At 40.2% G+C, this 27,292-nt stretch overlaps 2 protein-coding genes across 4 annotated transcripts in view; one reads left to right on the forward strand and one right to left on the reverse strand.

Annotated features, from left to right (window-relative positions):
• The window catches only part of Csrnp3 (cysteine and serine rich nuclear protein 3), a 202,714-nt gene that overhangs the window by 10,485 nt on the left and 164,937 nt on the right, over nucleotides 1-27,292 (forward strand). For 2 of the 3 annotated variants that reach the window (XM_052726303.1, XM_052726299.1), the window contains exon 2: nucleotides 7,563-7,723. The gene's annotated coding sequence lies outside the window, so the exon portion shown is untranslated. The remainder of the gene's footprint in view (nucleotides 1-7,562; nucleotides 7,724-27,292) is intronic. The other variant, XM_052726300.1, reaches the window with a different exon arrangement.
• On the reverse strand, nucleotides 21,709-24,127 carry LOC128100871 (anaphase-promoting complex subunit 13-like). The gene is made up of 2 exons (XM_052723625.1): nucleotides 24,091-24,127; nucleotides 21,709-22,069 (listed from the first exon to the last, which is right to left on the reverse strand). Exons 1-2 carry the CDS (start codon nucleotides 24,125-24,127, stop codon nucleotides 21,828-21,830), a joined length of 279 nt encoding a protein of 92 aa, XP_052579585.1. The 3' UTR covers nucleotides 21,709-21,827.

Genomic DNA, 27,292 nt, shown 5'->3' on the forward strand with positions numbered 1-27,292 from the left:
GAAATTAAACCAGCCACCCACGAAATTGTAAGGAATGGTAAACGTGTTTGTAGCAATGGGCTTTTCATCAAATGGGTAATTTCTGGTGAGTCTTGGGACTATGTATTTTAAAAAAAAGTCCTCCCCAGGATTGCTTACCAGTTGACCTGAGATACAGCCCACTGCAACTCACAACCGAATCCCACTGTGGTAACACTTTCCTCCAGGGATTTTTTTTCCCCTCTTAAGAGTTTATTTTTAATCTGTAACACCTGAGATGTTAACATTCACATCCCACAGATGTGTTTTTAACTGGGGGATCTGGATGTCACCAGCCATGGGTAAGAACGGTTCTTCCCAGCTGCCATTCTGAGCTCTGCCACCTTTGGTACTAGACACTTGCCTCATCCCCTACAACCAGCCTGGTTTCTTCTGCCTCTCCTTCTTTCATGACTAAATCCTTGACAAAAAAATCAATGCCAAGACCTTAAAAGCTCCCCAATTGTTCTTTTTCTCCTTTAGAGATTTCCCTGTCTTCGGAATCTCTTCACCTATGTTTTACCTGCCTTGATCCACGTCCCTAGAATTGCTCAGTCTACCTTCATTTTTAACCTTCATCTCTCTGTAGCTCCACTAGCTTATCTTTATTGTTATTTTTGTGGTGGCAACACTTGCACCCAGGGCTTTGTGCATGCAAGGTGAGCACCCTGCCACTAAGCACTTGCAAGGTCTTCTCCCTGAGAGCTGCTGGCTTACCCTTTGATAAGCAACCCAAGTCCCTGACTGTGCCCTGGCTGCCTGGTCAGCATTGCGGCAGTGAGAGGGAGAACAGGACGTGAAAACAACACAGAAAGATGGCAGGTACAGGCTTACTATTCAGTGTACTTGGGTTATGAGTGGTTATCCGGGTATCTTAGCCTATAGTATAAATCTCGACGTAGAATATTTCCTCTAAAACACTCGTCTGATTGGCCAAAACCCAAGGTCTGTGGAGGCACGCTCCTAAGCTCTCTACTTTACTAACTGTAGGAAATCAACTTTCATTTGTAGGAAGGTCATTATACCCAACATTCCTCACAGTTCTTCCCTCAAAACAGCAAATTAGATTTTGCCGTTTTATTCTTTAAGTGATCTTTCCTGAGTCAGTAGCTAATTCAGTTATTTCTCATTTATATCATCATAAAATGTAGCTTATAAATTAATTATTTGCAATTTTCTACTCTTAACTCCAGTAATCTGCTTTTTGTTTTGAGTTTCTGGGCCCATGTATAATTACTATACTGTCGTTTTAAATATTTTGATCCAAAATATGATTATTCTATGTCTGACTCCCTTCAGGCTGCAAAATACCATGGACTGGGTGGATTATTATTATTATTATTATTATTATTATTATTATTTGTTTTGTTTTATTTTTGAGACAGGGTTTCTCTGTGTAGCTTTGGAGCCTTTCCTGGAACTCACTCTGTAGCCCAGGCTGGCCTCAAAACTCACAGAGATCCACCTGCCTCTGCCTCCCAAGTGCTGGGATTAAAGGCGTGCGCCACCACCGCCCAGCTGGGTGGATTATTAACAGCAGGAAAAATACTTCTCATTATTTTGGAGCATGGATGCCCCAGATTAAGATCCCATTATATTCTGTGTCTGGAGAGACTTGCTTCTAGACCTTGTTCACTGTAACCTCACAGCAGAATGAGAAGGAATTTGGGCAGGGATGAGAGGTTCTTGGAAGGAAAATACTTACTAGCCTCCTTGACATAATTATTCCCCTAAAACTCCACCTCTTGATGCTGTTACCTTGTGTTAAGTTAGGATTAAAACATTTGTTACATTGTAGCAGTATAGGAACAAGACCATTCATGATCCTCTGACTGCAGTACAAATTGTAACTATTGTTTTAAACATAAAAACAGGTTACAAATTGTAACTACTTTTATATTGTATTAGGACTAATACGGTGTTGCCAACAGGTAGATTTCAGAAACATAACAGCCCCCATACATTTTGCATGTACAAATGATTGGCCCTCATCATGGAACCCTGGAGTAGAACCCCGACATGTCTGATTGACAGGTGCTACACAGCAAATGCAACCCTCACTGCTGGGAAATCTCAATCAAGTCTTCCAGATTTCTGAGTGTGATAACAGTTCCTTCCAGTTATGAGGTCTCAAAAATTTTGTGTCAGAGAGAGTAATTTCCAATATTGTTTAGGATTTTCACTTAGCTGTAGATAAAAAAACAAAAACAAAAACAAAAACACCCAAAAAACAAAACACTCATTGAAAAGCATTCATAGTAACGTCCTAAGGTGCCTCCCTTCCCACTTACTACTGCAGACATACTGCATGGGGATAGTATCCTAATCTCTCTCACAGCCTCAATCCTCCCGAATTGTTTTCGCGTTGTCATGAAAGAAATTATAACACGGTGACTTCAGTAATGGGGTCGAAGTGTATAAAAGAAAAATGGAACGAGATTGGTGAAAACAAAGCAGGTTGACAATTTTTCTCTTCCTTCTTCCTTTTTATCTGCCCTTTCTCCCCTTCTCTCTCCTTCCCTCCCCTTTCCTACTCAAATACCCAACTATACATTTCAGGCTTTCTCTAATTATTAATACAAGAAACAGAGGTACACTTGAGTTCAATGAGACCTTCTTTTTCAACTCATGGGGGCTTTAACCCATGAGTTAGGGTGCCCAGTACTCAGTCACACAAAACACTCACTGAGTAAGTAGCCTCTGGATCTTGTCTGGGAATTCAAACAGTGCAGTTCATGGGCCACAGAGGGTGGGTTTTAGGAAGAAACTTCATTGTAGATTCATAGGTGGAGCTTAATAGAAAAAAGCAGAGGTACTGGATAGCCAGAGTGGTTCCCTGGGATGGGGTAATGTCATGCTTCTAATCTGACATACTTTATAGGATTGATGGAAGAACTGCTGAGAGTGGGTTGAACCGGAGTTTGATGAAGGCCTTTTTTTGTTAGGTAGACTTTAACTTAGAAATTAACTTGTTGGATGCATAGAATTACACAAAGCTTTTACTGAGGCCTTTCCTCTAACTTCAGGTGGGCTTTAACTGAAGAATTTGGGTACTGGATACTCACCATCATACACAAAGTCTACTGGGTCAATGACTAGTGGGTTTTTGTCTCATGACTTTGAAGAGTGAAATTCAAGGACCACAGAGGGAGCATTGTAGGAAGAAGGTTTGTTGTAGATTCATACGTGGGGAGCTTGAGAGAGAAAAGGAGGAACTCTTGGATGGCAGGAGCAGGTCCAGGGATGGGTATCAGCGGCTGTTAGGCTATCTAGCTTCTTGGGAGGGGTACTCTCAGGAGGAGAGACAGCAAAGAACCAGGAACCAGCGCTCTTCTGGCATCCCTGTTTTCTGTCAGGGATACCTGTGGAACTGTTGCTTTGGGATCTCTGTCCTACCTGACCAGTGTCTGTCTCCTTTTCTCATCATAGTGATTGTTCAAGGGTCTTTAGCACATCCACACGTCAAAGTATGAATGTGAGAAAAATCTAACAAATGCTTTATATTGATTTCATATCATAAAAAGAAATCTATTAAAGACCTTTCCCAAGCTATTCTGCAAGACTTAGAACACTTCTACATGAGTGACTTGAAGAGAAGGTGCTTCTCCCCACTGTAGGCTGAGCACTGTCTCCAAGAGAGGTTTTTTTTTTTGTTTTTTTTTTTTTTGTTTTTTTTGTTTTTTTGTTTTTTTTTTTTTTTTTTTTTTTTTTTTTCCGAGACAGGGTTTCTCTGTGTAGCTTTGTGCCTTTCCTGGAACTCACTTGGTAGCCCAGGCTAACCTCGAACTCAGAGATCCGCCTGGCTCTGCCTCCCGAGTGCTGGGATTAAAGGCAGCGCCACCACCACCCAGCCCAAGAGAGGTTTTAAGGTGAGACCACTAGATTTCAAACAAAGCCAGCGTAGAGTCCAAGTGTTGAAATTCTTACAGAGCAGGTCGTGATTTTGTATTTGCTTTAAAAAGAAAATATTGACTGAGCAACTTTAGGAGGATGTGGCTAAAGCAGTTATTTGTGCTTTTAATTCTAAATCAGTAAATAAATCCTTGAGATGATTACTATTCATTTATGACCCTCTCCTATCTAATTATTTCTTTGACTTGATAGAGAAATACTTACTTTTTTATAACTAATTTTCTTTGCCAAAGAAGCATATAAAGTGGTACGACGTATCTGAATTATTCTGTTGAGCTGTAGCAGGCAAGATTTCCCCACTGTTATCAAGTATTTGGTAAGTGCTGGGTGCGGTGGTGGTGCACACCTTTAATCCCAGCATTCTGGAGGCAGAGGCAGGTGGATCTCTGTGAGTTCGAGGCCAGCCTGGGCCACAGAGTGAGTTCCAGGAAAGGCTCAAAGCTACACAGAGAAACCCTGTCTTGGAAAACAAACAAACAAACAAACAAACAAACAAAACCCAAGCAAACAAACAAACAAAAATAAAAAGTATTTGGTAAGTCTACACACACACACACACACACACACACACACACACACACACACACACACACTCATGCATATATACATACATGTAAGAATCTTGAATTCTTCCCAATTAGAGAAATGTTTATAACCTTTTAAGTTCTGCTTTCTTTCTTTCTTTCTTTCTTTTTTTTTTTCTGGAGCTGAGGACCGAACCCAGGGCCTTGTGCTTGCTAGGCAAGCGCTCTACCACTGAGCTAAATCCCCAACCCTTAAGTTCTGCTTTCTATCCCCAGACGCCTGTCTAATTGCATCAACAGCATGCTCTTCTCAGTCCCTTTACACACAACTCTTCCTTCATCCTGGACCACTCTTCCTCAAAGTCCCAGGTGCCAACCCACCTTCTTGTCTATACTTCTTCATTGTGACACTCACCAAAAAATGAAAATTGAATGTCCTTTATATGGCCAAATCATGGTCCCTATATCCCCCAAGTGTTTGTTTTTCTCCCTAGCCTTCATATGGCATTATATATTTAAGTTCTTTTGTATGTCGTTAGCTTGCCTCCTCCTACATCATTTGCTCCCAGTAGATGAACACCATCATACAATAAGGTGTTTTAAAAATACATTGCTTCTTTGTCATCGTCTATCATTTAAAACAATACCAGTGGGCCTAGAGACCTCTTTTAGCAGGTAAGAATGCTTTCTGTTCTTGCAGAGGACCCAAACTCAGTTCTTAGCTCCCATGTCTGGGAGCTCACAATTGCCTATATAATTCTGGATTCAGGGAATCCAACATCGTCTTCTGGCCTCTGCAGGTACCTGCACTCACATGTTCATATCCAACACAGACTTACATTCAGATACACAATTAAAAGTAGACTGAATCTTAAAAACCTAACACTGAACTATAGGAAAACACAGGAACTGTTTAGCAAGTAAATAGCAAATGTCTACTAAACAGAGAGACACAAATGACCAATAAAGGCACTCAATGGGAAAAAAAAGTAAATATAAACCCAGAATGAGACTATGATGACCAGTATCGTGTGGGTGCTAGCAGGAGATGAGGAGGCAAGAGAAAGCCTGTTAAGATTAGAGCCATGTGCCAGCCCCGAGCCTGGGGAACCAGAGAGTACACAAACAGAGAGGATGCCTGTTACCCAAGGGACCTGGAGCAAAAATGTCCCATGGAATTGTAGTCATCAAATTAAGGGACAACATCTGGTCAATAATGGCAGAGAGGGGCCAGACCCCAAAGCAGACCTTTTAAAAATTAGTTCCTGCAGCTGGATTTCCTCCATACTACCAGAAAGCCTTGCCTTGAGTTGCCTTATTGAGGTTCGTCTTAAGAGGTCACTTCCCCCTTGTAGCTCATGCTGCCAGGGTTTCTTGTGCTATTGGTTCACTCAGTGATGCATGGTTGGTTAAGAGCATCGTGTTGATGGGGAAGACAAGATTTTTTTTTTTTTTTTTTTTTTTGGTTTTTCGAGACAGGGTTTCTCTGTGTAGCTTTGCGCCTCTCCTGGAACTCACTTGGTAGCCCAGGCTGGCCTCGAACTCACAGAGATCCGCCTGGCTCTGCCTCCGGAGTGCTGGGATTAAAGGCGTGCGCCACCACCACCCGGCGATTTTTTTTTTTTTTTTTGAGACAGGGTTTCTCTGTGTAGATTTTGGTGCCTGTCCTGGATCTCGATCTATACACCAGGCTGGCCTTGAACTCACAGAGATCCACCTGGCTCTGCCTCCCGAGTGCAGGGATTAAAGGTGTATACCACCACCACCTGGCCATGGGAAGATAAGATTTTGATACCCCAGGCAGTTAACCATCCATGTGCCTGATGCTGACCATTCTTGTCTGTGTTGTTGCATCAGTATAATGTGGCCTTCAAGTTCCAATGTAATTTGAAAACTGCTTCCTTTGCTTTGTAAACAAAATCAGTAAGTGATAAATGGATGTGTACTGTACTGTACAGGACGCTTCTGGATATGTAAACAAGGCACTGGCCAGGTTACCGTAGGTTAAACTGTGAAAGCATTGAGCCAAAATGACTTAGCCCCAGGTAGGCATCTCTCATGCGGACCTGGAAATGCGCTCTCTCATTTACCACATCACAGAACCCACCACCTACTGTCTACTTGTTTGAGAGGCTGTTTATTATTGCAGTTATGTATCATTTTCCCTTAGAAAAGGCATATTTCTTGTTACAAATAGCACATAAAGAGACAATGAAGAAGACTGCATGATTTTATCACGGCCGACCCTATTCCCTCTTGAAGGTCTGCCACTGCAGGCATTGTGTTTACAACCCCTGATTACCTTTACTGGTTCTCTATAGATGCAGAGAAATTGTTACTCTCAGTGGTTTTAATGATTCATCGAGCTTGACATTAACAATTTTTTTTTTTAAATTGTGAATCCACCCGCATCTGACTGACTCTCCCTGCCTGTGTTGCCACAAAGAGTGAAGAAGTTTAAATTAATGCTTTATCCAACAAAAAGATTTAGGGACTGCAGTCTGTCATGTGTAAAATCTATTCAGCTCTCCTCAGCACAGGCCTTGAATATTCCCTGTGGCTCGGCTGAATTGACTGGAAACACGGTAAGGCATCTAAATTCTGCAGGTATTGCCATTCCTAGCAACCAATTTGATTTTTGATGGACAAAGAGCCCCAGGAAAGCAGATGCCTTTGTACCTGAGAAAAAAGAAATCCCCAACTAGATAGACATACCCTCATCAGCATGCTCCCGGTATGACAGCATGCAAGTGAGTGATCCATTTTGTTCAGAACTCTGGCTCCGTCAATGACAGTACACGGTTTACTAGAACACATCAAATAAATGTATTTGACTTGCGTTCTGGCATTTGAAAACCTGAAACCATATTTCCTTATGCAGCATTCTTCTTCCACATTCTTAATTTGAACTCTTCCTTACAGACACCATGGCCAGAATGAGAATGAAATATAAGAGCGAATCAGGGTGCAGTTAGTTGTTCACAACGCTTCCCAATGTTAGAGGAAGTGCAGTCTGTGTGGTTCAAGGCGCCCGACCCAAGAAGACTCTAAGTCCTTGACTATGCAGCCAGTGGGCACAGATTTCAATGCTCGGCTTCAATTCTGCAGGTCCATGTGACAGCTATGAGTGGAATTTAAAGGGGACGTTTGAAGAAGCTGACAGCGCCTCACTCTGCTCTTCTGTGCAGGAATCAGATGACGGCGTTTTTAGCTGCGACCGTGCTGAGAGTCTTGATAGTGTCAGTCTGTCCACACCTGATCATTTACCCGTGAGTATCTCAAGCTGTATTTCACTTGTCTTCCTCTGTATCATATTCGGATGGTTGGTTCTTGAGGGCTTCAGCTTACTTCACTGCCTTGTATCTGATTCCGAGTTCTGCATCACACAAATGTATCATTTTGAAAGTATCATTTCCTTTAATTAGTCCTCATGGGATGCGTTCCCCCATACCATGGAATGGGTCTAGAGGAGGCAGAATTTAGTCAGAGGTAAGCAGATAGCAACTGAAAATCGTTTCATCCTCAGCTTTCTGGAATAGGTCTTTGAGAAATCGAATCAGTGGAGCCATTTGTAGCATCTAATACTGTAATCATGTCAGCTGGTTGGGAAGCATTTGACATCCGAGTGCATGCACTCACCTAGACTAGATTGGTTTTTCTAATTTTGAGGATCAAACCCAGATTCTCGCACATGCTAGGCACATACTTTGCCACTGAGGCATGTGCTCAGAACAGAGAAAGTTGGAGAAGAGGGGTGGGAGGGTGGAGGGGTGGGAGGGGTGGGGAGTGGGGGGAGAGAAGAAGAAAGGGACAGGGTAGGGGAGGAGAGGAGACGAGGAAAGGGGAGGAGAAAGGAGAAAAGGCTGGTTAGATGACTCAGTTGGTAAGATAAAGGCTCTTACTACTGTGCTTGATGAACTCGGTCAGATTACTGGGACCCACATGGTAGAAGGACAGAACCCATGCTTGAAAATTGTCTTCTGACCTCCACATACATGCCCACACACATATGTATACACATACAAATAACTATAATATTGCTGGGTGGCGGCGCACGCCTTTAATCCTAGCACTTGGGAGGCAGAGCCAGGTGGATTTCTGTGAGTTCCAGGCCAGCCTGGGCTACAGAGTGAGTTCCAGGAAAGGCGCAAAACTACACAGAGAAACCCTGTCTCGAAAAACCAAACAACAAGCCGGGCGGTGGTGGTGGTGGTGGTGCACACCTTTAATCCCAGCACTCGGGAGGCAGAGGCAGGCGGATCTCTGTGAGTTCAAGGCCAGCCTGGGCTACAGAGTGAGTTCCAGGAAAGGTGCAAAGCTACCCAGAGAAACCCTGTCTCAAAAAAAAAAAAAAAAAAAAAATTAAAAAAAAAAAGAAAAGAAAAGAAAAGAAAAGAAAAAAAGAGAAAAACCAAAAAGCAAAACAAAAAAAACCCAAATAACTATAATATAGTAATGAAATGGATTAAAAAAAAAAAAGATATGCTGCTGCAAAGTCCAGACTCTGAAATTCTACAGACAGAGGTAAAAATCAGATGTCAGGCTAGGCTCATAAACCAGAGTCAAGGTGGCTTTCTTCACATATTTACTTCTTCCAAGGAGATTAATGTGAACAAAAAGGATAAGTTCTGATTTATTATCCCACCTATTTTCTAGTTACATTCATGGTAAAAAGATGCACATAAGTGAAGTTTTGATATAGGGGAACTTTTTTTCTATAATTCTGCCAATTCAAACCTAATCATTAAGGGAAGCTGAGACTTGAAAACATGTTATTATTGTTGCTTTGTTTCAGTTTAGTTTTGTGGCACCCATGCTTGAACCCAGAGCCATGTACATTTTGGACAGCTGCACTACAACTGAGCTGGATGATTGATGGATAAATAAACACTGATTGGCCAGTAGCCAGGCAGGAAGTATAGGTGGGACAAAGAGGGAGGAGAATTCTGGGAAGTGGAAGGCTGAAGCAGGGAGACGCTGCCAGATGCCATGATGAGAAGCAACATGTTAAGATACTGGTAAGCCACATGGCAACTTATGGATTAATAGAAATGGGTTAATTTAAGATATAAGAACAGTTAGCAAGAAGCCTGCCACAGTCGTACAGGTTATAAATAATATAAGTCTCTGTGTGTTTACTTGGTTGGGTCTGAGTGCCTGCGGAACTAGCAAGTGAGAGAGATTTGTCCTACACTGAGCCATCTCCCAATCATCATAATCATTTCTTTAAAATTGTTATTATATTTATTTCTCTCTCTCTCTCTCTCTCTCTCTCTCTCTCTCTCTCTCTCTCTCTCTCGTGTGTGTGTGTGTGTGTGTGTGTGTGTGTGTGTGTGTGTGTGTGTGTGTGTGTGTATGCATATGCATACACAGCACATGTGTGGAGGTCAGAGGACAACTTGCAAAGTCTCCATTATAGGAGTCTAGGGGTTGAACTTGGGTCATCAGACTTGGTGGCAAGTGCCTTTACCTGCAGACTCCCATAATTATTTTCTAAGAGTGCTGCTATACTAAGCATATCAACAGTGCCTTTAAATGATGTCCTACTTGGCTTTTTATTGCTATGAAGAAGGCCATAACCAAAAATGACTTAGGGAGGAAAAGGTTTATTTCAGTTTATGGTTATATTCTATCAAGTTCCAGGGCAGAAACTCAAGGCAGAATCCTGGAAACAGGAACTAAAGCAGAGGCCATCAAGGGATGCTGCTAACTGGCTTGCTCACCATGACTCACTCAACCTGCTTTTTTATACAAACCAAGACCAACTACCTACAGGTAGAACCACCCACAATGGGTTGGACCCTTCCACATCAATCATGAAACAAGAAAATCTCTCTATAGGCTTGTCTACGGGCCAATCTGATGGGAATATTTTCTCAATCAAGATTCTTTCTTCACATAAGACTCTAGCTTGTATCTAGTTGACAGAAAAGGCTAATGTGACAACAAGGTAAACGTCATTTAAAGTTTACTTTTTGTGTTGAATAATTTCCACCTTTTAATAAGTAAATGTAAAAATTATTAAACAAAGTAATGCAATGTTATTTTTACATAGAGTTTTCTACCTTTCCTATTCTTAATTTCTAGGGAATTTTGTATTTAGAGATTTTTTTAAACTAACTGAAACATCCTCAAAAAGTCTTACTAACATTTGTACAAATCTTTCTGTGAACCCTAAAATTCCATTTTTGTACCTTGCTTCTCACTCAAGATTTAAGAATTTTAATAAAAAAAAAAAAAAAAAAAAAAAAAAAAAAGAAAGAAAAGCTGGGCTGTAGTGGTGTACGCCTTTAATTCCAGCACTCGGGAGGCAGAGCCAGATGGATCTCTGTGAGTTCGAGGCCAGCCTGGGCTACAGAGGGAGATCGAAGACAGGCACCAAAACTACACAGAGAAACCCTGTCTCAACCCCCCCCCCAAAAAAAATAAGATTTAAGAATTTTATTTGGTATCCAGGCATATTCCATCATTACTAGAAGAATTTAGAATTCAAAACAGATCAGATTTTGTAAGATGTTTTAGGCTTTTTATGATTTATCTCTTGATTAATGCAGAACTTTTTAAACGAACCCCAAACTAGTACAAAACGTGAGCCCTTGAGGAGAGAGGACAGCCACCGTTTGGAAGTAAAATTGTTTAGTGACGCACAATTATTCTGTGTCCAGACAAAGTATTTGGGGAGAATGTGCTTTGAGGTCCGTTTCCTGCTTTTTTACACCTTCCTCTAGGCAGCTGTACCCCTGAAAATGGCCAGGGCACCGGCTTTAGGTTTTGCTATGACCCTCGATGCCTAGAATGGCATAGAATATTTGAGCAAACAGATTCATTCTGATAGTTCTTTCGTTCTTTTTTGATGTAGTACTGGAGCTTGATTTCAGGCTTTGTACATATTCGACAAGTACTCTCATACTGAATTATACTCCCTGCCACAATTCAAAATTCTCAAGTGCTGTAAGAATGAGTCAAAATACACTGTGTGGAATTCCAAAGAATTAATACATTAAAAAAAAGTGCATCTCCTGGAGGCTCACATCCTTAAAAAAACAGTAGTCCACATTAAATGCAAGACTATGGGGAGCACTCTAACGGTACCCCCTCTCTGTGTTTGGAGAGCCTCCCTTTCAAGTTGGGAGCAGAAGAGAAGTTGTCTAGCATTTCTCAATCATTTTTTTCCTTTGGCCACTCCTGAAAGGCATCATTGTCTTAGAGGTTGTTTCCCCGAGGAAGCCCCTAATCTAATAGTACAGAGTGCTAATCTAGTCGTAGAGAAGAGCAAGTTCCACACCTCTGTGATTATCTTTTTTTCTTAAGCTCTAATATTTTTTCAACGTCCTTGGTATCTGTGCATCTCCTAAAGTCACAAATTGGTTCTCGCCTAGAAAAATCAATCTCAAGACTTCTCTATGCAAGGCGTCAATTGATTTCTGCGGCTTGTGAGCTCACAAAGTACCTGTAACGCTCATTTAAGCATCATTGGTTCTTACAGATGTGGTTCAAAAAGCATTCCGGATGAAAGTAACGTTCTGGCACTTTAGGGAAAGTTAGAGAAAGTGCAGGTACAGCAGTTGATCTGCATATTTGAACAGTTTCCTGGAAGAATAAAAGTAGCAGTTGGGAGATTTTTTAAAAAAACTATGAAAGCCGGGCGGTGGTGGCGCACGCCTTTAATCCCAGCACTTGGGAGGCAGAGCCAGGCGGATCTCTGTGAGTTCGAGGCCAGCCTGGTCTCCAAAGCGAGTTCCAGGAAAGGCGTAAAACTACACAGAGAAACCCTGTCTCGAAACAAACAAACAAACAAAAAACTACTTTGATATGTGGTAACTACTCCATCACTTCCTGTCCCTGCAGCCCATAGAGGAGACTCAAGCCCACTGTAGTCAGAGAAGCGTTAGGTTGTAAACCTTGGCTTGTAAACCTTTCCTTTTGGGGTGGGGTGGTTTTTGTTTTGTTTTGCTTTTCCCCATCCTCAGCACAGGGGATGAGATTGTCTTGGTGACTTTTTCAGTGCTGAGGGGAATGTCCGCTGATTCTCCTTTGCAAGTGAATGTTGTGTTGATATTTATGATTTGGTAACTTGCACCTGAGAACTGTATGTGGCGCCCCACCAGGAGGTGGATGAAGAAGAATGCGCAGATACAATATGTTGAGGACTTTCTGTCACTGTGGGCGACTCTCAGTCTAGTCTCAAATACAAAGCCTTATTAATTAGTTTGTGAAGTTGGGAAAAGAGAAGAAAACCCACAAACCCACATCCTTTTCTCTAAGAGGACCAGATGCTTGGTGCGGGCTAAGACAAAATACAGCAGTAGTGCTGAATCTCATTTTTTGACTCCAGGAACATTAGCAGTGCCTTTGAGAGCAACTAGGCTGACTCTCGCTCTACAGCTGTGGAGGCCAAGACCCACAGAGGAGGACTTGGCAAGAATAAAAATGTGAGCTGTGGCAGAGTACGTAAATGTCTACCCATAGACTCTGCCTTTCCACCCAACCCTGTAGCTCCATGGTTTACTTACAGGACTGCTTGCTAAGTACAGAGAACCAACTCATCGAGTGAGTGACATGGCGGCTGCTTTCCCGCCAACTTCTCTTAGATGTAGAGTGCATCTGTCTTTTGGCAAAAGCGAGTGAGTCAAAAAATGGTAGGCTGAGAATTCCAGCACAGTGTCAAATGACAGTTGGCTTCTCCTTCCTGCTAGGAAGCGACAGGGCAGGCTTTCCTCGTGTCACTGACATTGATGGAAATATCTCAGAGCAAACATGTTTTACATTTACATGAAAGAAATTGGTTTGTCCTTGTGACATAATGCTACTCGTGATAATGATGGAAATGTTGCCATGGAAAGTGGGTGAGCTGGAGTATGCCGAGGGAATCTTAAACAGCAGCTAGCAGATCCAGGGTTATAGAACTGCCTCTAGAGAGAACAATCTTCATACATTTCAGTTTTGTCCCAGATGGGAATTGGGCATGTTGGACTCCCTGGCAATAGATAATATCTATCTGTCTCGTCAACTCCAGGGCACAGCATTACTCATTCCATAGTTCAAGCCTTCAGATGCTCACTGCCGTCCCATTTCAGTTGAGCTCACTTACTTGCTCACAACTTGCCATTAAGTGGAGGACAAAATTTGCTTTTATATTTGTTTGTTTTGAACCTTGACAAATCATCGAAATTCAATGTTGAACTTAAAAGCATAGTCGGACCAAATTTCTAATAAAATTGGATGTGTCTGCAACAGGGAATCAAGCTTAACATTGCTATGGCTTTAATTCTGTTAGCTGCCAGTGAAAAGGTAAATGTAAGGCCAGTCCTGTGGTGGGGATGGTACTGTCTCTCACCTGAATTGAAGGATAAGGCTTTATTAGCTTGAGATCTGAGATATTTAATGGAAAAATCTCCCACTTTCTACATCTATTATTTACTCAGGATGTTTATAGGTGAATTGATTTTGTAACTGTATTTCATTCAGAGAAGAATTAAAGTCATTATTAAATATTAATGATACCATCTACACATTAGTGATCGAAATGTTTTCTCTGACAGGGATAATCTATTTACAAATAAATCTTAGAATGTTTACATTTTATTAACATCTCAATAGAGTCATATCTGTCATTGGTGAGGGGACAGAGACATCATGCTGTCACTCAGTAGTCTCAGGAGTTCCCTTAATTTTTTTAGGGACTTCTACCAAAACCAAACTGAAATTTGTAAGCCGATTGGAAACAAGAGTTTTATTAAAGATAATTTTAATGCAGACTTTCAGCAAAGTTAAGAGAAAGTCACATCCAAGTGTGGGAATTGGCTCCTCCAGGGAAAGTCACAATTAACTGTCTTAAATTTGCCATATATACATTTGTGTATGTGTGTGTCTAAAGTTATATCTCAAAAAGTAGCTAAGAAACCATTTGCCCCTTACCTTTCTCTTTAATAAGTGAGATGATTGGGAGGCTGAGGAGATGCCTTGGGTGGAATTATGATCTACAAGACTGGAAGCGGGGGGATTACACAAAGGCTTTAGTACATGTCGTTTTCCTGTAAGTGGGCTTTCGGGTGAGATTCCTAGAAAATTGCAGGTATACATCTGGGAATGGAGAGGAGTTTCAGTAATTGATACACATACTAGAATTCTTGCTTCTCTACTGGTGAGAGGTTCCGGCTAGATTCCTGGGTGAAGGGCTCTTTTCCACTCTGTTTCCCCATAGTCTCCCCATTTTTCTTTCTATCTAGCCTCCATATCCTTACTCTGGGATCATCTAAGAGTGGCCCCAAGCACTGAATGACCGATTGCCCAGCTGAAAAATATAGTGCCTTCTAAATGGATCCAAATAAAGTGGGGTGATTAAAATTCTAATATCCACCTTCCCAGAGTCCCAATCTTCTGGGTTTGATTTGAAAACCGGAGATTCACCAGCTTTACCCTGCTGCTTATGATGAGGCTGCTGGTGGCATCGGTGCCCGAGGCAAAAGTCCTAGGGATTCTCTAAAGACTTTACAATGTATTGCCTAGATCAGGCTTTTTGATGCCTTTGACAGCTCAGGGAGGGACAACTGTGTGATGTGAAGACAGAGAAGAATTGCTTAGAAAAGCTCAAAGTCATTTGGGGCAATTTCATTTTTTTTTTAAATTGTCCAGTTAAAAAGTGTGGTTTGTAAAAGTAACAGAGAAAGAGCAGTCATTATAAACAGCAAAATCTAAACCAAAGACCAATATGTAAAAATGTGTAAAGGCGTTCATTTTCTTTTAACCATGTTTAATTCTCAGTAGGAAAATGTTTCAAGTGAGCTAAAATGGCGGTAAATTCAGTTGCATTGATTTTGTTTTGTTTTTTATTGCAAATATAGTAATGAAGTACTAGCAAAGATTCATCTACATCATTAGCAATTCTAAGAATTTGAATGGAAGTTTATTAAATGATTCAAATAGTCAATTGTTAATTGAAGATTATTTTTTTGGACACTTTACTGAGTATCACCAAATACTAACATTACCAAAAATACTCCTTCAAAACAGAAATTACCAAACTAAAACAGAGAAAACCCAAAGCAACCACCACCACCACCACACTAAACCCTAACTGCAAACAATTCTCAAAGCTCCATGAAGGCTGGTGAAGAAAACCAGGCAGGATGCTAACTCACTAGATACCTGTTGGTGGGAGAGAGGCCGAGGTGGTTTCTTGGTCGGGTTCATTTGCTGTGGGTCCGGTTCCTTGTCACACAGGGAGACCTCAGGTGCAAGGATTATATATTTTCTTCCATGATTAGGAGATAATGTTGCTAGAAATACTATGAGGTAAAGGTATGTATATTTATTTAAATCATCTTTGTATAGAAGATACAAAGAAATAAAGAAATATTTATATTTCATTTGAAATTTGGTATCTATGGTTGCTACATTTATAAGTATTGTGAGGTTTGATATCAGAATTTGGCATTAATTCTGTTTTTAAGATTCTTCATTTGGAAGAAATAGTAAAAACATTTAAATATGGGTCATATTCCCAATGAAGTCAGTCCTGATTTCTACAAATCAGGTCCATTAATTTTTTTCTTTCTTTCTTTCCTTCTCTTTTGGATCTTGTGTCAGGCCTGATTTTCTGCCATTTGCTGTTTCTATGGCAACTCTTATTTTGGCTTGCAGAGTAGTAGAGATATCAGATTATTTACAATTTCAGATACATATATTTCAAGAATACTTACCAAATTTCATATTAGTTTACTTAAAAATAGACACGTGGAAATAACTTTAGCTTTACAGATTATTTTTAAAGTATTTTTGTGAGAAAAATTGTTTACCACATAGATGCCTTGCAATTGGTTAGATAATTTCTGGGAAACTGATAAAATTGATTGCTATGTGGATGACAAGACCAGTGGAATAAATATATCAATTGGTATGAAATATACTCACGTTGCTAAACACATATGTTAAATTATATGCTTCCACTGAGGTTTTTGTCTGTGTGTGTTTGTGTGTGCATGAGTTTTGTATTTGCAATATGAAGAAAAGTAAATGTATTTTCTGAGATTTTTTCTCTGAGTGTTGGAATTATGGGTGATTTATGGTATCTACTATATTATAGCTATCATCTATCTGTCTGTCTGTCTTCTCTTCTCTATCATACAGTTTTTTCCCAACAAGAAATCTGTGTTCATGTATTGCAGCTTCTTCTTTTTGAAAAGATTTATTCATTTTAATTTAATTTATGTGTGAGTATTTTGCCTGCATGCATGTATATGCATGGCTGGTGCCTGTAGAGTCCAGAGGAGGGTGTTGGATCTCCTGGAACTGGAGTTATAGATGTTTGTAAACCATATGGGTGCTTAGAATCAAGCCCAGGTCCTGTGTAAGAGCAACAAGTGTTCTTAATCACTGAGCCATATTTCTACCTCTGTATCCACTTTCTAGAATGTATCACTTATCACTGCTGTTATGACATGCTCATATTTAAATCTTAGAGGAAACCTTTAATGATTGATACAAAACTTGACCAATTTATATAATCACTTTTGACATGTGAGTGTTTATTTGCATGGTACCTTGCCCTAACAGACTTGGAACATAGACACATCTGTACATATTTATGTTTGTGGCAGATTAGTTTTTCTAATGTTTTTCCATATCAAAAAATTAGTTCTGTGTATATTTAACTTATTTTATACGAAGTAGAATTTCATACTTTTATTTATAGTGTTTATTAAGATTTAAAGGTGTTTTGTTTTTATTTTGAGGTGGACTTTCCAATAGGTTATTTTTAGTATGAAGAAAGATATAGGTTTTGTTTGTTTATTTTAATTATTTATTTATTTATTTTTGGTTTTTCAAGACAGGGTTTCCCTGTGTAGCTTTGTGCCTTTCCTAGAACTCACTTGGTAGCCCAGGCTGGCCTCGAACTCACAGAGATCCGCCTTGCTCTGCCTCCCAAGTGCTGGGATTAAAGGCGTGCGCCACCACCGCCCGGCTTTATTTATTTTTTTAATTCAAGTGATTTCCATGGGACACCCTTCCATTTGTCCATAGATTGCTTTCTCTGTATTAAAATGCATCATTTCATTCAGCGTTTTAACTTAATAAAGAATATTAAACCTCATCAAATTCTCTATCAGTCCATCTGATCATCTTATCTTAACCTGTTAATATGATGGACTGTAATAGTTTTCTAACATAAAACTGTTATTATCTCTTATTCTTTTTATCTAAAATAATATTTTAACCTCACATGAATCTAATTTGATGTAGCAATGTATGTGTGTTTAAACTGATTTTAAAACGTCCAATTTTTAAAAAAATTAAAGTACATATTAATTAATTTATTTTGTGTGCATGTGTATGGATGCAGAGACTCATTCTGAAAAAAAACGGCAGCTTTCAACTACTATGTTATATACGGTAGAGAAAAAAATTAAGGCACCACAGCATGGCAAGAGCGCAACAATAAACAGTGAAATGTGTTGAGAGATCTGGAGATGGTGAGTTCATTCTTCAAACAGAACGAGTAAGAACTCTCACTCAAAATTCACAAAAAATGACTACCCAATTCAGTTTCCAAGAATTTATATTCTATTAAGCAAGATTTATTCACATTTTCTCTTGTGACTTTTACTAAGTGACAGTGGTGTAAAGAAAGCCCAGTGTTGCTGGCAAGGCAGAGATGCAGTGTTCGGATGGGTAGAGAGATACGGTGCTCCTCAGGCCCCTTACGTGCTTTGGCAAGTGGCTTAGGTGAGCAATCATATGTTCAGTTTATTTCCCCATACTCTCTTTATTTGTGCTGGAGGTAGATGCTCAGTTGAGCATCTTTCACTCTGTAGCTGCAGACTAGCTTTAGACCTAGGGGCACATCCATGTCTTTCCGATCGTTTTGGCTTCTGATGCCTCCATCAAGTGTGTATGTGTATTCTTTCTGAAGTCTGATTAAGAGGTACACGTCAGAGAATACAAGTGACTCTCCTGTGTAAAAGACAGGAAGAAATTACCTTTCTAGACTCTGTTTCTTTTCCTTCTTCCTTTCTTTTTTTTTTTTTCAAACTTAAATAACCTATTTAAGATGAAAGAGAAAGTATTATGGTAAGTGACAACCTGCTCACATAACCGTGTTAACTTGCCTTCTCTTGTTGGCAATATATAACTAAGTCCATTAGTTTCATTTCTTCTGATGTAATAGTCGGGGGTAACAGCGATTGGACACTGAAAGTGGCCAAGGCCCTGTCCATTCTAACTGTGAAAGAGGTGTCTAAGTGTGTGATAGAGAATGACAGAGATGAGATCCATCAGGCAGAAATGGACAGGGGGGTGGTATTTCCTTCTCCACTGTAGCATGGCTGTCTTCTGTATGGAGAACTGGGTTTTCTTCAATGCCGTATGGGACTGTACGCTTCCCAGCGCAGCTGTGGAAGACTCAACCCGCACATGCGCATTTTCAGCCACCTAGCACCAAGCTCTTTTTCTTTTAATTCTGATTGGTAATTTATCCATACATATATATTATGCTTTGATAAAATCCACCTCCAATTCCCTCCTCTCTAGTTTTTCCCAACCCCTCACTTTTCCCTCCCAACTGTACCAGCTATTTTAAAAGCAGACTGAGTTCATTTAGTGCCACGTGTCTGTGCGTGGGTGTAGGGCACACTACTGGGAGCATGAGTAGCCTCTCAGGGGCCTCATCCTGAAGAAAAGGGGTTCTCCATTCCCCAGTTGCCCTCAGTTGCCAACAGTTCAGTTGTTGTGGGACTCCATGAGTCTGTCCCCTTCCCCACAACCCATGATTCATGCTGGTACTTTGGGTTGGCTTGATCTTATGCAGAACTTGTGCATGCAGTCATAGCTACTGGGGGTTCAGGTGTAGCCCCAAGTCCTTCCACCCTTGGGCCCCGGTCGTTTCAGGCTTGAGAATTATTGTAATGTGTCAGCAATGCACCTCGTTTCTGCTCATAGCTAAACTTTGCTCTTTCTCTGTAAATTGCATTTTTCTACTTCTGTCGCTATCAGCTTACTTGTTAACCATGCCTACTGGGTTCGAATAAGAGGCACTTGTGGGACAATGGGGGCGGGGAGAAAGGGATAGTCACAGTGGCCCTAGCCCCACAGAGCAATTTCTGCACAGGTCTGTTTCCTACTCAGCAGTACCAGGCAACTTACATAACCCCTTCCTCCTTTATGCCCCAGCCTGAGGGTTGATGACCTCTTCTTCCCTCTGTTGCTAACCTGTGAGTTTCTTAGCTTTCCCTGTTTGCTCGGTATCTCAACTCTATAAAAGTTTGTAACTAGCTCAACGTATGTTCTTCTTTCTGTTTTGTTACTTCTTAGACTCTGTTTTCTGAACTGAGCCTGAGAGAGGACTCTAGTATAGTCTGAATCCTTCACTGATTCACTCATTATGAACAAAAGATGAAGAAAAACATGGCAACTATGATAGCAATTCCTTTTGAGGTCATTGTAAATAAGCATGCTGATCTAAACATCTATAACATACATTCTGTTCCCTTTTTTTTTAACTTTTTCTTTTTTTTCTTTTTTTTTTTTTTTGTTTTGTTTTTCGAGACAGGGTTTCTCTGTGTAGCTTTGCGCCATTCCTGGATCTCGCTCTGTAGACCAGGCTGGCCTCGAACTCACAAAGATCCGCCTGCCTCTGCCTCCCGAGTGCTGGGATTAAAGGCGTGCGCCACCACCGCCCGGCTTAACTTTTTCTTTTAATAAGAGATGTGTTGTATGAAGATTTTGTTATGAGTTGCATATTTTAGATGCCTTCTTAGGTTCATTACAAACTATAAAAATAGGTCATATATTCATTTAATAGATGGAGAAATTGTTGTCAAGTAATTTGTCCAAAGTCACCAAGATGAGAAATAAATATGTCAACCATAGTTCTTTTGTTACTCTGGAACTAAGGACTGTCTATTAAGTTATCATGGCAATAATATTTGATTCTTCAATCTGAGTTTTTGTAATTCTATTTTTTTTTGAGACAGAGTTTCTCTGTGTAACAATCCTAGCTGTCCTGGAATTTGCTCTGTAGACAAGGCTGGCCTTGAACTCACTGAGATCTGCCTGCCTCTGCCTCCCTAGTGCTGAGGTTAAAGGTGGCATGAGCCACCACCCAGCACCTGTAGTTGTATTTTTAAAAAATTTTCATTCAAGATTTATTCATTATTTACCTCATGGCAAAAAAATTTTTATTATGAAGTCTCCTTATAAACAGGCTTCTGCAGTGAAACTCCGTATGTGATATACAGAATGGATCCTTCTTTACACTTTGTGCTTGAAAAACGTGCTCCAATGTGTCACAAGCATGTGAATCTGAGACTAGACAAACTACATAATTGCATGTACCATTTCTGCTTCCTACAACATGCAATGTTCCTCAAGTGAAAACCAAGTATGTAAACTGCTATTAGGTGCTGGAAATATTCTACAATATTCTACAGAGAGAGGGGATATCTGAATAATTCTTACATTTTATTTTGACAGAAAAGATGAGGACATAGTCTCATCAGAAAGTCTGTTATTTATTCTTTTCTTTTTTTTTGAAACAAAGTCTCACTATGTAACCCTGGTTATCCTAGAACTCACTATGTACATAAGGCTGGCCTCCAATTCACAGAGATCCACCTGATTCTGTGAGTGCTGGGATTAAAGGTGTGTGCCACCACACCTGGGTTTCCATTTCTCGAAAATGATTTTCTTTTCTATTATCTTCATTGGAAATGATTTTTCATACAATATATTTTGATTATATTTTCCTCTCTCGTAAATCCTCACAGACTCTCCCTTTCCACCCAATATATTTTGATTATATTTTCCTCTCTCGTAAATCCTCACAGACCCTCCCTTTCCACCCAAATTCACTTCCTTTCTTTCTTTCTCTCATTAGAAAGCAAAATATCATCTAAAAAATTATAATAAAGTAAAATAATATAAAATAAGAATAAACAAACCAGAATTAGACAAAACAAACAGAAGAAAGATGACCAAAGAAAAAGCACACGAAATAGATATAGACATAGAGCCACACCTGTTGGTACATGCAGAAATCCTATAAAAACAGAAAACTGGGAAGCATAAAATATATGCAAATTACTGATAAGGTAAGAAAAAAATGCCCTGTAAAGCATATGACACAAAGAACCTCCAGAAAATTCCACTGAGTTCGTTTTGTGTTCCCCATCTACTCCTGGGCATGAGGCCTGCCCTGAAGAGTGGTTTATCTACCTAGTGAGACCCCATTGGAAAAAGCCAGTTGTTTTCTTTCTTTCTTTTTTGTTTTTGTTGAGTGTTGATTTATTACTCAAAGATCTGAATTCGGAGACAGAGAGGAAACACGCTTTATCTACATATTTTTGAAGACCCGATCCATGGGAAAGAAAGCCAGTGTCAGTTTCCAGCTGGTGGGACGTTCTCCTGGAGGCACTGCAAGGCCAGGTCTGTCCACTTCATCTCCTGCTCTTTCACAGACTCTGTGGTGCCGCCGTTGTCCTGCTCAGGGTCGGGAAGCTCACTCAGTGGGATCGCAACATCCTCGTATGGCAGCTTGTCTTCCCGCCAAGCATCATCAATCAAATCCAAGATCCTTCCATCTCGTTGTACCTCACTGTCCTTTCTCCTGCAGTTTTGGTCTCGTCAGTTCCACACAGCGCGCATCGGCTTCCTCCCGGCCCCGCCCTCCAGTTGTTTTCTTTACAAGTGGTTATCAATTGGAGATAACTTCTGGGTTAAGGATGGGATTGTGCCCACTTCCCCTCTCAGTGCTGGGACCCGATCTGACTTAGACCTGTGCAGGCCCTGTGCATGCTGCCACAATCTCTGAGTTTGTATGTGAATCAGTCCTACAGTGTTTAGCAGACCTTGTTTCCTTGGTGTCCATATTTTTAGTTCTGTTTATCTATGTGTGGTCATGTTCAACTAGTGCAATGGCTGTGGAAACCAGAAAAGGCATCAGAACCCCCTGGAGCTGTAGTTACAGGTAGTTGTGAGCTGCTGGATATTGACCCTAGGAACTGAACTCAAGATTCTCTGCAAAAGCAGTACACATTACTAACTGCTAAGACATCCCTTCCGTCTTGAAAGAGAATAAAAGTTGTCAAGGTTGCCCTGGCCATCAGTTAAGACCTTATTTGGGCATTCATACCCTCTAGACTGAGGTATGCATGACAGAAAATACCCACCGTAACTATTAAGTCAGGCACTTGAGTGTAGCAACTCTTTCTCTGAACTGCCAGCTCCCAAATGATGGTGTGGAGACTTCTTATTAATTATGAAAGTTCTGCCTATAGCGTAGGCTTGTTCCTAACTGGCTCTTATCACTTAAATTAGTCAATTTCTATTAAGCGATGTTCTGCTATGTATCACCCATCCTGCTTCCTCCCGGCAGTTTCTCTGTGCACCTAGATTCATCCCCTTTTCCTCCCTATGCTCATATGTCCCACCTATTTTCCCTGCATAGCTATTGGCTGTTTAGCTTTTTATTACACCAATCGCACCTAAACACCTCCACACAGTGTACAAAAATCCCACAACACCTGAGGCTGCTGAATTAATTAGAAGTTGAGCCAGCAAACAAACACTGAAGAGCTCTGAGCTTCATTCATGCCAGTGGACATTGCTTATTCTTTCTTAGAGTTTATTTCTATTTTCTATGGTTGAGCAAGAAAGTATATGGACACAGTGTTCAATTTAGATGTTTTCCCAAGACCATCTGTAAGAACTTACACATTTCCTGGGAGCCTGATCAATGTTTTGCAGCAATTTTCCATTTTCTTTGTGAGTTTAAGGAACCCTAGTATCAACTTTAAAAATCCAAAGTATTTTTGAAAATAGACTAAAATACTGTGGACACTTTGTTCTGGTTTGTTTGCAAGCATGTTTATAAGTAGTTGGGAGCTTTAAAATTGATGGATTTGATACAGACACGTGTTTTCATTTATCTTCATATCACAGAAATTGCTTCATCTTTCTTCTTTTCTAATCCAATTTTTCTCTCTTTCCTCTGTAGGTAACTCTTCCACAGTCTGCTTTATAACCTTTCAAGTTCTAATCTAAATATACATATTCCCATGAAAGCATTCTGTGAAAACATGAATCATGTATATTATTCTGAAAACTGGCTTTCTCCCTCTGTAGCACTTCATGGAATTTCCCAATGTTGGTTGTCCTGGTTTCATTTTACTTTTTTCAATGATTGCGTAACATTCCAACATACAGGCATGTAAAATTTAGCTAACTGCTCCTCTGTGGAAGTTTCCCCTCCGTTATAGTTTTTATCCTACTATGAACATGCCCCAATACATAATATTTTAAAAGTATTCTTATATGTTGCTGCTTCAACTTCGTAGATAGATGTATCAAGCGGAGGCAGTCAACACAATACATACTGACATATTGCTCTTCCAAAAAATGAGGCAAAATGCACACTCTTACACTGTGGGGTACAATTACAGCATTTCGTATGTTTCCTGACAACTATTTTATTTATTCAATAAGGTAATCTGTCCATGCTAATAATATTGGTATTAGTAGTCAAGGTAGATTATAAGCAAGCAAATAAAATTACATTACAAATTTGAGATGTAGACAAAGGATGTGGAGTTAGAAAATATGAAGAACAGTAAGTCAGTAATGGGATCCTTGTCCAGAGTACTTTGGTAAAGGCCCGATGAGGTCAGGGAGTGGGCCATCTATACCTGGGGCAGGAGAATACTGCTTTCAAGAGGGAGAGAGCAGAAAGCAGAAGATGACAGGCAGGAGCTGACACTTGTAGGAACAGGCAAGAGAAGAAGCAAGAAGGCCAGGTGGGACATAGAGCAGTGTGGGAACAGGGTCTATAGGGAGAAGTGGCCACATTCCAGACATCTGCAAGGCAGAGCTGACATGATTCTAGACTTTTTGTAAACAAAGGGCTTTATTTTGGCTTCGTTGTTGCTTTTGATTTGCAGAGCTTTGTATATGTTTAGGTTTATTGAAAGCACACAGGAGCCAACCCAACAAAGCTCTTGGCGCTTAAAGTTGGGACAGTTTAGATGGTACAAATTAAATAATGTTTGTCTTTTTAATTAACTTATATAGTATGTATGTAGTGATTGTTTTCATAAAACATTTTCATTCAAATAAGGCATATGTTTTAACCATATTCATACACATGCCCTTCCATTTTTTCCTTCTAGTCTCTCTCTGCTGCCTAATCTCACTTGTATTTTCACAAATATATGGGTTTTTTTTTTTGTCTGTATATACAATCCAGGATTCACAAACACAAGAAACATGTGATATTTGTCTTTCTAAGTCTGGCTTATTTTATTTAATAGGTTGATTTCCAGTTGCATCTATTTACCAGCAAATGATATAATTTCATTCTTTTTTTTATGGCTAAACAGAACTCTCTTGTGCTTTATATTTTTATTTGTTGACAGACACCTGATTCCATAGTTTCGTTATGGTGAGTAGTGTTTCAGTAAACATGGATATCCTGGTTTCTCTGTATGAACACTAAGTACTCTAGGCATGAGCCAGGAATAGCAGAAGTGCAGTTCCTTCCTCCTTCCTTCCTTTCTTCTGTTTTTGTTTTTGTTTTGTTTTGTTTTTTGTTTTTGAGACCAAGTTTCTTGGTGTAGCTCTGGCTGTCCTGAAATTCACTCTATAGACCAGGCTGACAGATATCCATCTGCCTCTTTCTCCCAAGTGCTGGGATTGTAGGTGGGCACCACCAGGGGCAGCTTCCTTCAGTCTTTTAAAGATAGACAGGATAATTTAAGTTAAGAAAATCTGGCTAGAAACAAGCCAAGCTAAGGCCATGCATTCATAAGAAAGAACAAAACTCTGTGTGCATTGATTTGGGAGCTGGGTATCCGCCCCCCACCCAAAAGCCTGAGTTAAAAAAAAAATCAACGACAACAACAACAGACTTGAACGCAATACCTCACATGTGATAAGCAAACCCTCTACTACTGAGCTGTAGTCTCATCCATGAAATAGCTGTTTTTATTTTAGAATAACTCTCAGGAGGCAGAGGCAGGTGGATCTCTATGAGTTCAAGGCTGTTCTGGGCTACTGAGTGAGTTCCAAGAAAGGAGCAAAGCTACACCGAGAAACCCTGTCTCAAAAAAACAAAAAAAAAAAAAAGCAAAAAAACCCTCTAGATTCATGGGGACTTTGCAAACAAAGCATAGAGAATTCCTTTGAATGTCTTGCCCAGCTTTCCCCGGTGTTAATTTCATACACAATCTCGACACGCTTGTCAAAACCAAGAAAATGTCACCAAGATAATACCACCAAGTAACTCCCACAGATTTTTAGTTTATCTAAGAATGTCCTTTCTTGACCCAGGATCCAATGGAGAAAACACACAAAGTTATTAGCCTTCTTCATCTCTGGCTGTGCCACAGCCTCACGTTATTTTGTTCACTAAATCCAGTTCACCTTCTTGTCAGGAGTGGGCCGCAAGCCATGTTATTTGGAGATCTTTGTAAGAAAATTTTCCTTCTCAGGCATTTTCCAATCATTTGTTTCATTACACAATCATTTTAACTGCTTTTATTCTTTGGGTTATGAATGCATAGTGTATTTACCTAATTTTTATTGCTTACATTGTTCTAACTTTGGCCACTGACAGATCTTTCTGGTGATTGTTGAGTCTTTTGTTTCTTCCTCTTTTCCTGGTGTGAGAGATTAAACACTGGTCTTCAAGCATGGTAGGCAGATGAGCTGCCACTAAGGTATAACCTCAGCCTTGCTGGTAATGTATTTATGAATATTTTGAGTTCCTTTCTTTCTGTACTATATGATGCTTCAGGTTCATCTTGGAACTCTACTGTCTCCATCCTAGAATTCATCATTTTACTAAGGTACTAGGTTTTTAATATGACTAATTATTGGACTGATGGAATGCTGGGGCCAGAGCGGTTGCTCAGAGTCCATCAACTGGTTACTCAGTACTAAATAGTCCTTCCTGAAAACATAAATACGAATAACACTATAGAGACTGAGCAGGTTCTATTTACGTATTGAGGAATATATATGTATATACAAAACAGCAGTTAAAGAAGAAAAGAAGCCCTGAATTTGAAAGACAGCAAGGTGCAGTACAGGGAAAGATTTCGGAGGAAGAAAAGGCAAAGGGAAATGATGTAATTATATTATAATTCCAAAACTACTTTTTAAAAGAACGCTTCCTGTTCCTCCAGGGGACCTGAGCTCCAAGGGCTCATTCACCTTTTCCTGTCTTCTGTAGGCACCTGAACACAAGTGACACACACCACCCACCCACCCACCCCCACACAAATAAATTTAAATGTAAATTTAAGTGGTGCAGGCTTGTACTTACATGGGGAAAGCAGGAAGCCTGGAGGAGGCAAACTGCTGTGTCTCTCTCCCTTCATCTGTTCCTTTCCTTTGCTGCATTTGTGGATTTTGCAAATAGAAGAAGGCTGTTGGCTGTTCACATGAGACTATGGAATAGAGTGTAAAGTGCCTGCTACTCTCAAGGTCACGGTAGAAGTCTGGTCTAGAACTCTGAATTTTTTAGACTTATTTATAAATGGCACTGTTTAAAGACATGGTGCTGGATGTGGTTTCTTATGATAGAGTTAGGAAAGAACTCATAACTGAATCTGTTAAAGGGGGAAAAAAGATCAAGCAACGAGGCTGAGGAGGATGGTAAATGAGGGAGGACAGAAGCCAGGAGCCTGCAGCCTCACTTCTCAACCAAGTGATGAAATGAATGATTCAAGGAACGGACAGGAAAGAGCTCGGTCACATTTAACTGGGCTTTGAGGGTGTAAAGAACCGAGAAGTCTCTGGTGGTTTGGTAATGCTCACATTTACTGCTGACCTGGGCATGTCTTTGT

Source organism: Peromyscus californicus, unplaced genomic scaffold (genome assembly GCF_007827085.1).
Source record: "Peromyscus californicus insignis strain IS unplaced genomic scaffold, ASM782708v3 Scaffold_7__1_contigs__length_154581171, whole genome shotgun sequence".
Classification (NCBI taxonomy): Eukaryota; Metazoa; Chordata; class Mammalia; order Rodentia; family Cricetidae; genus Peromyscus; species Peromyscus californicus.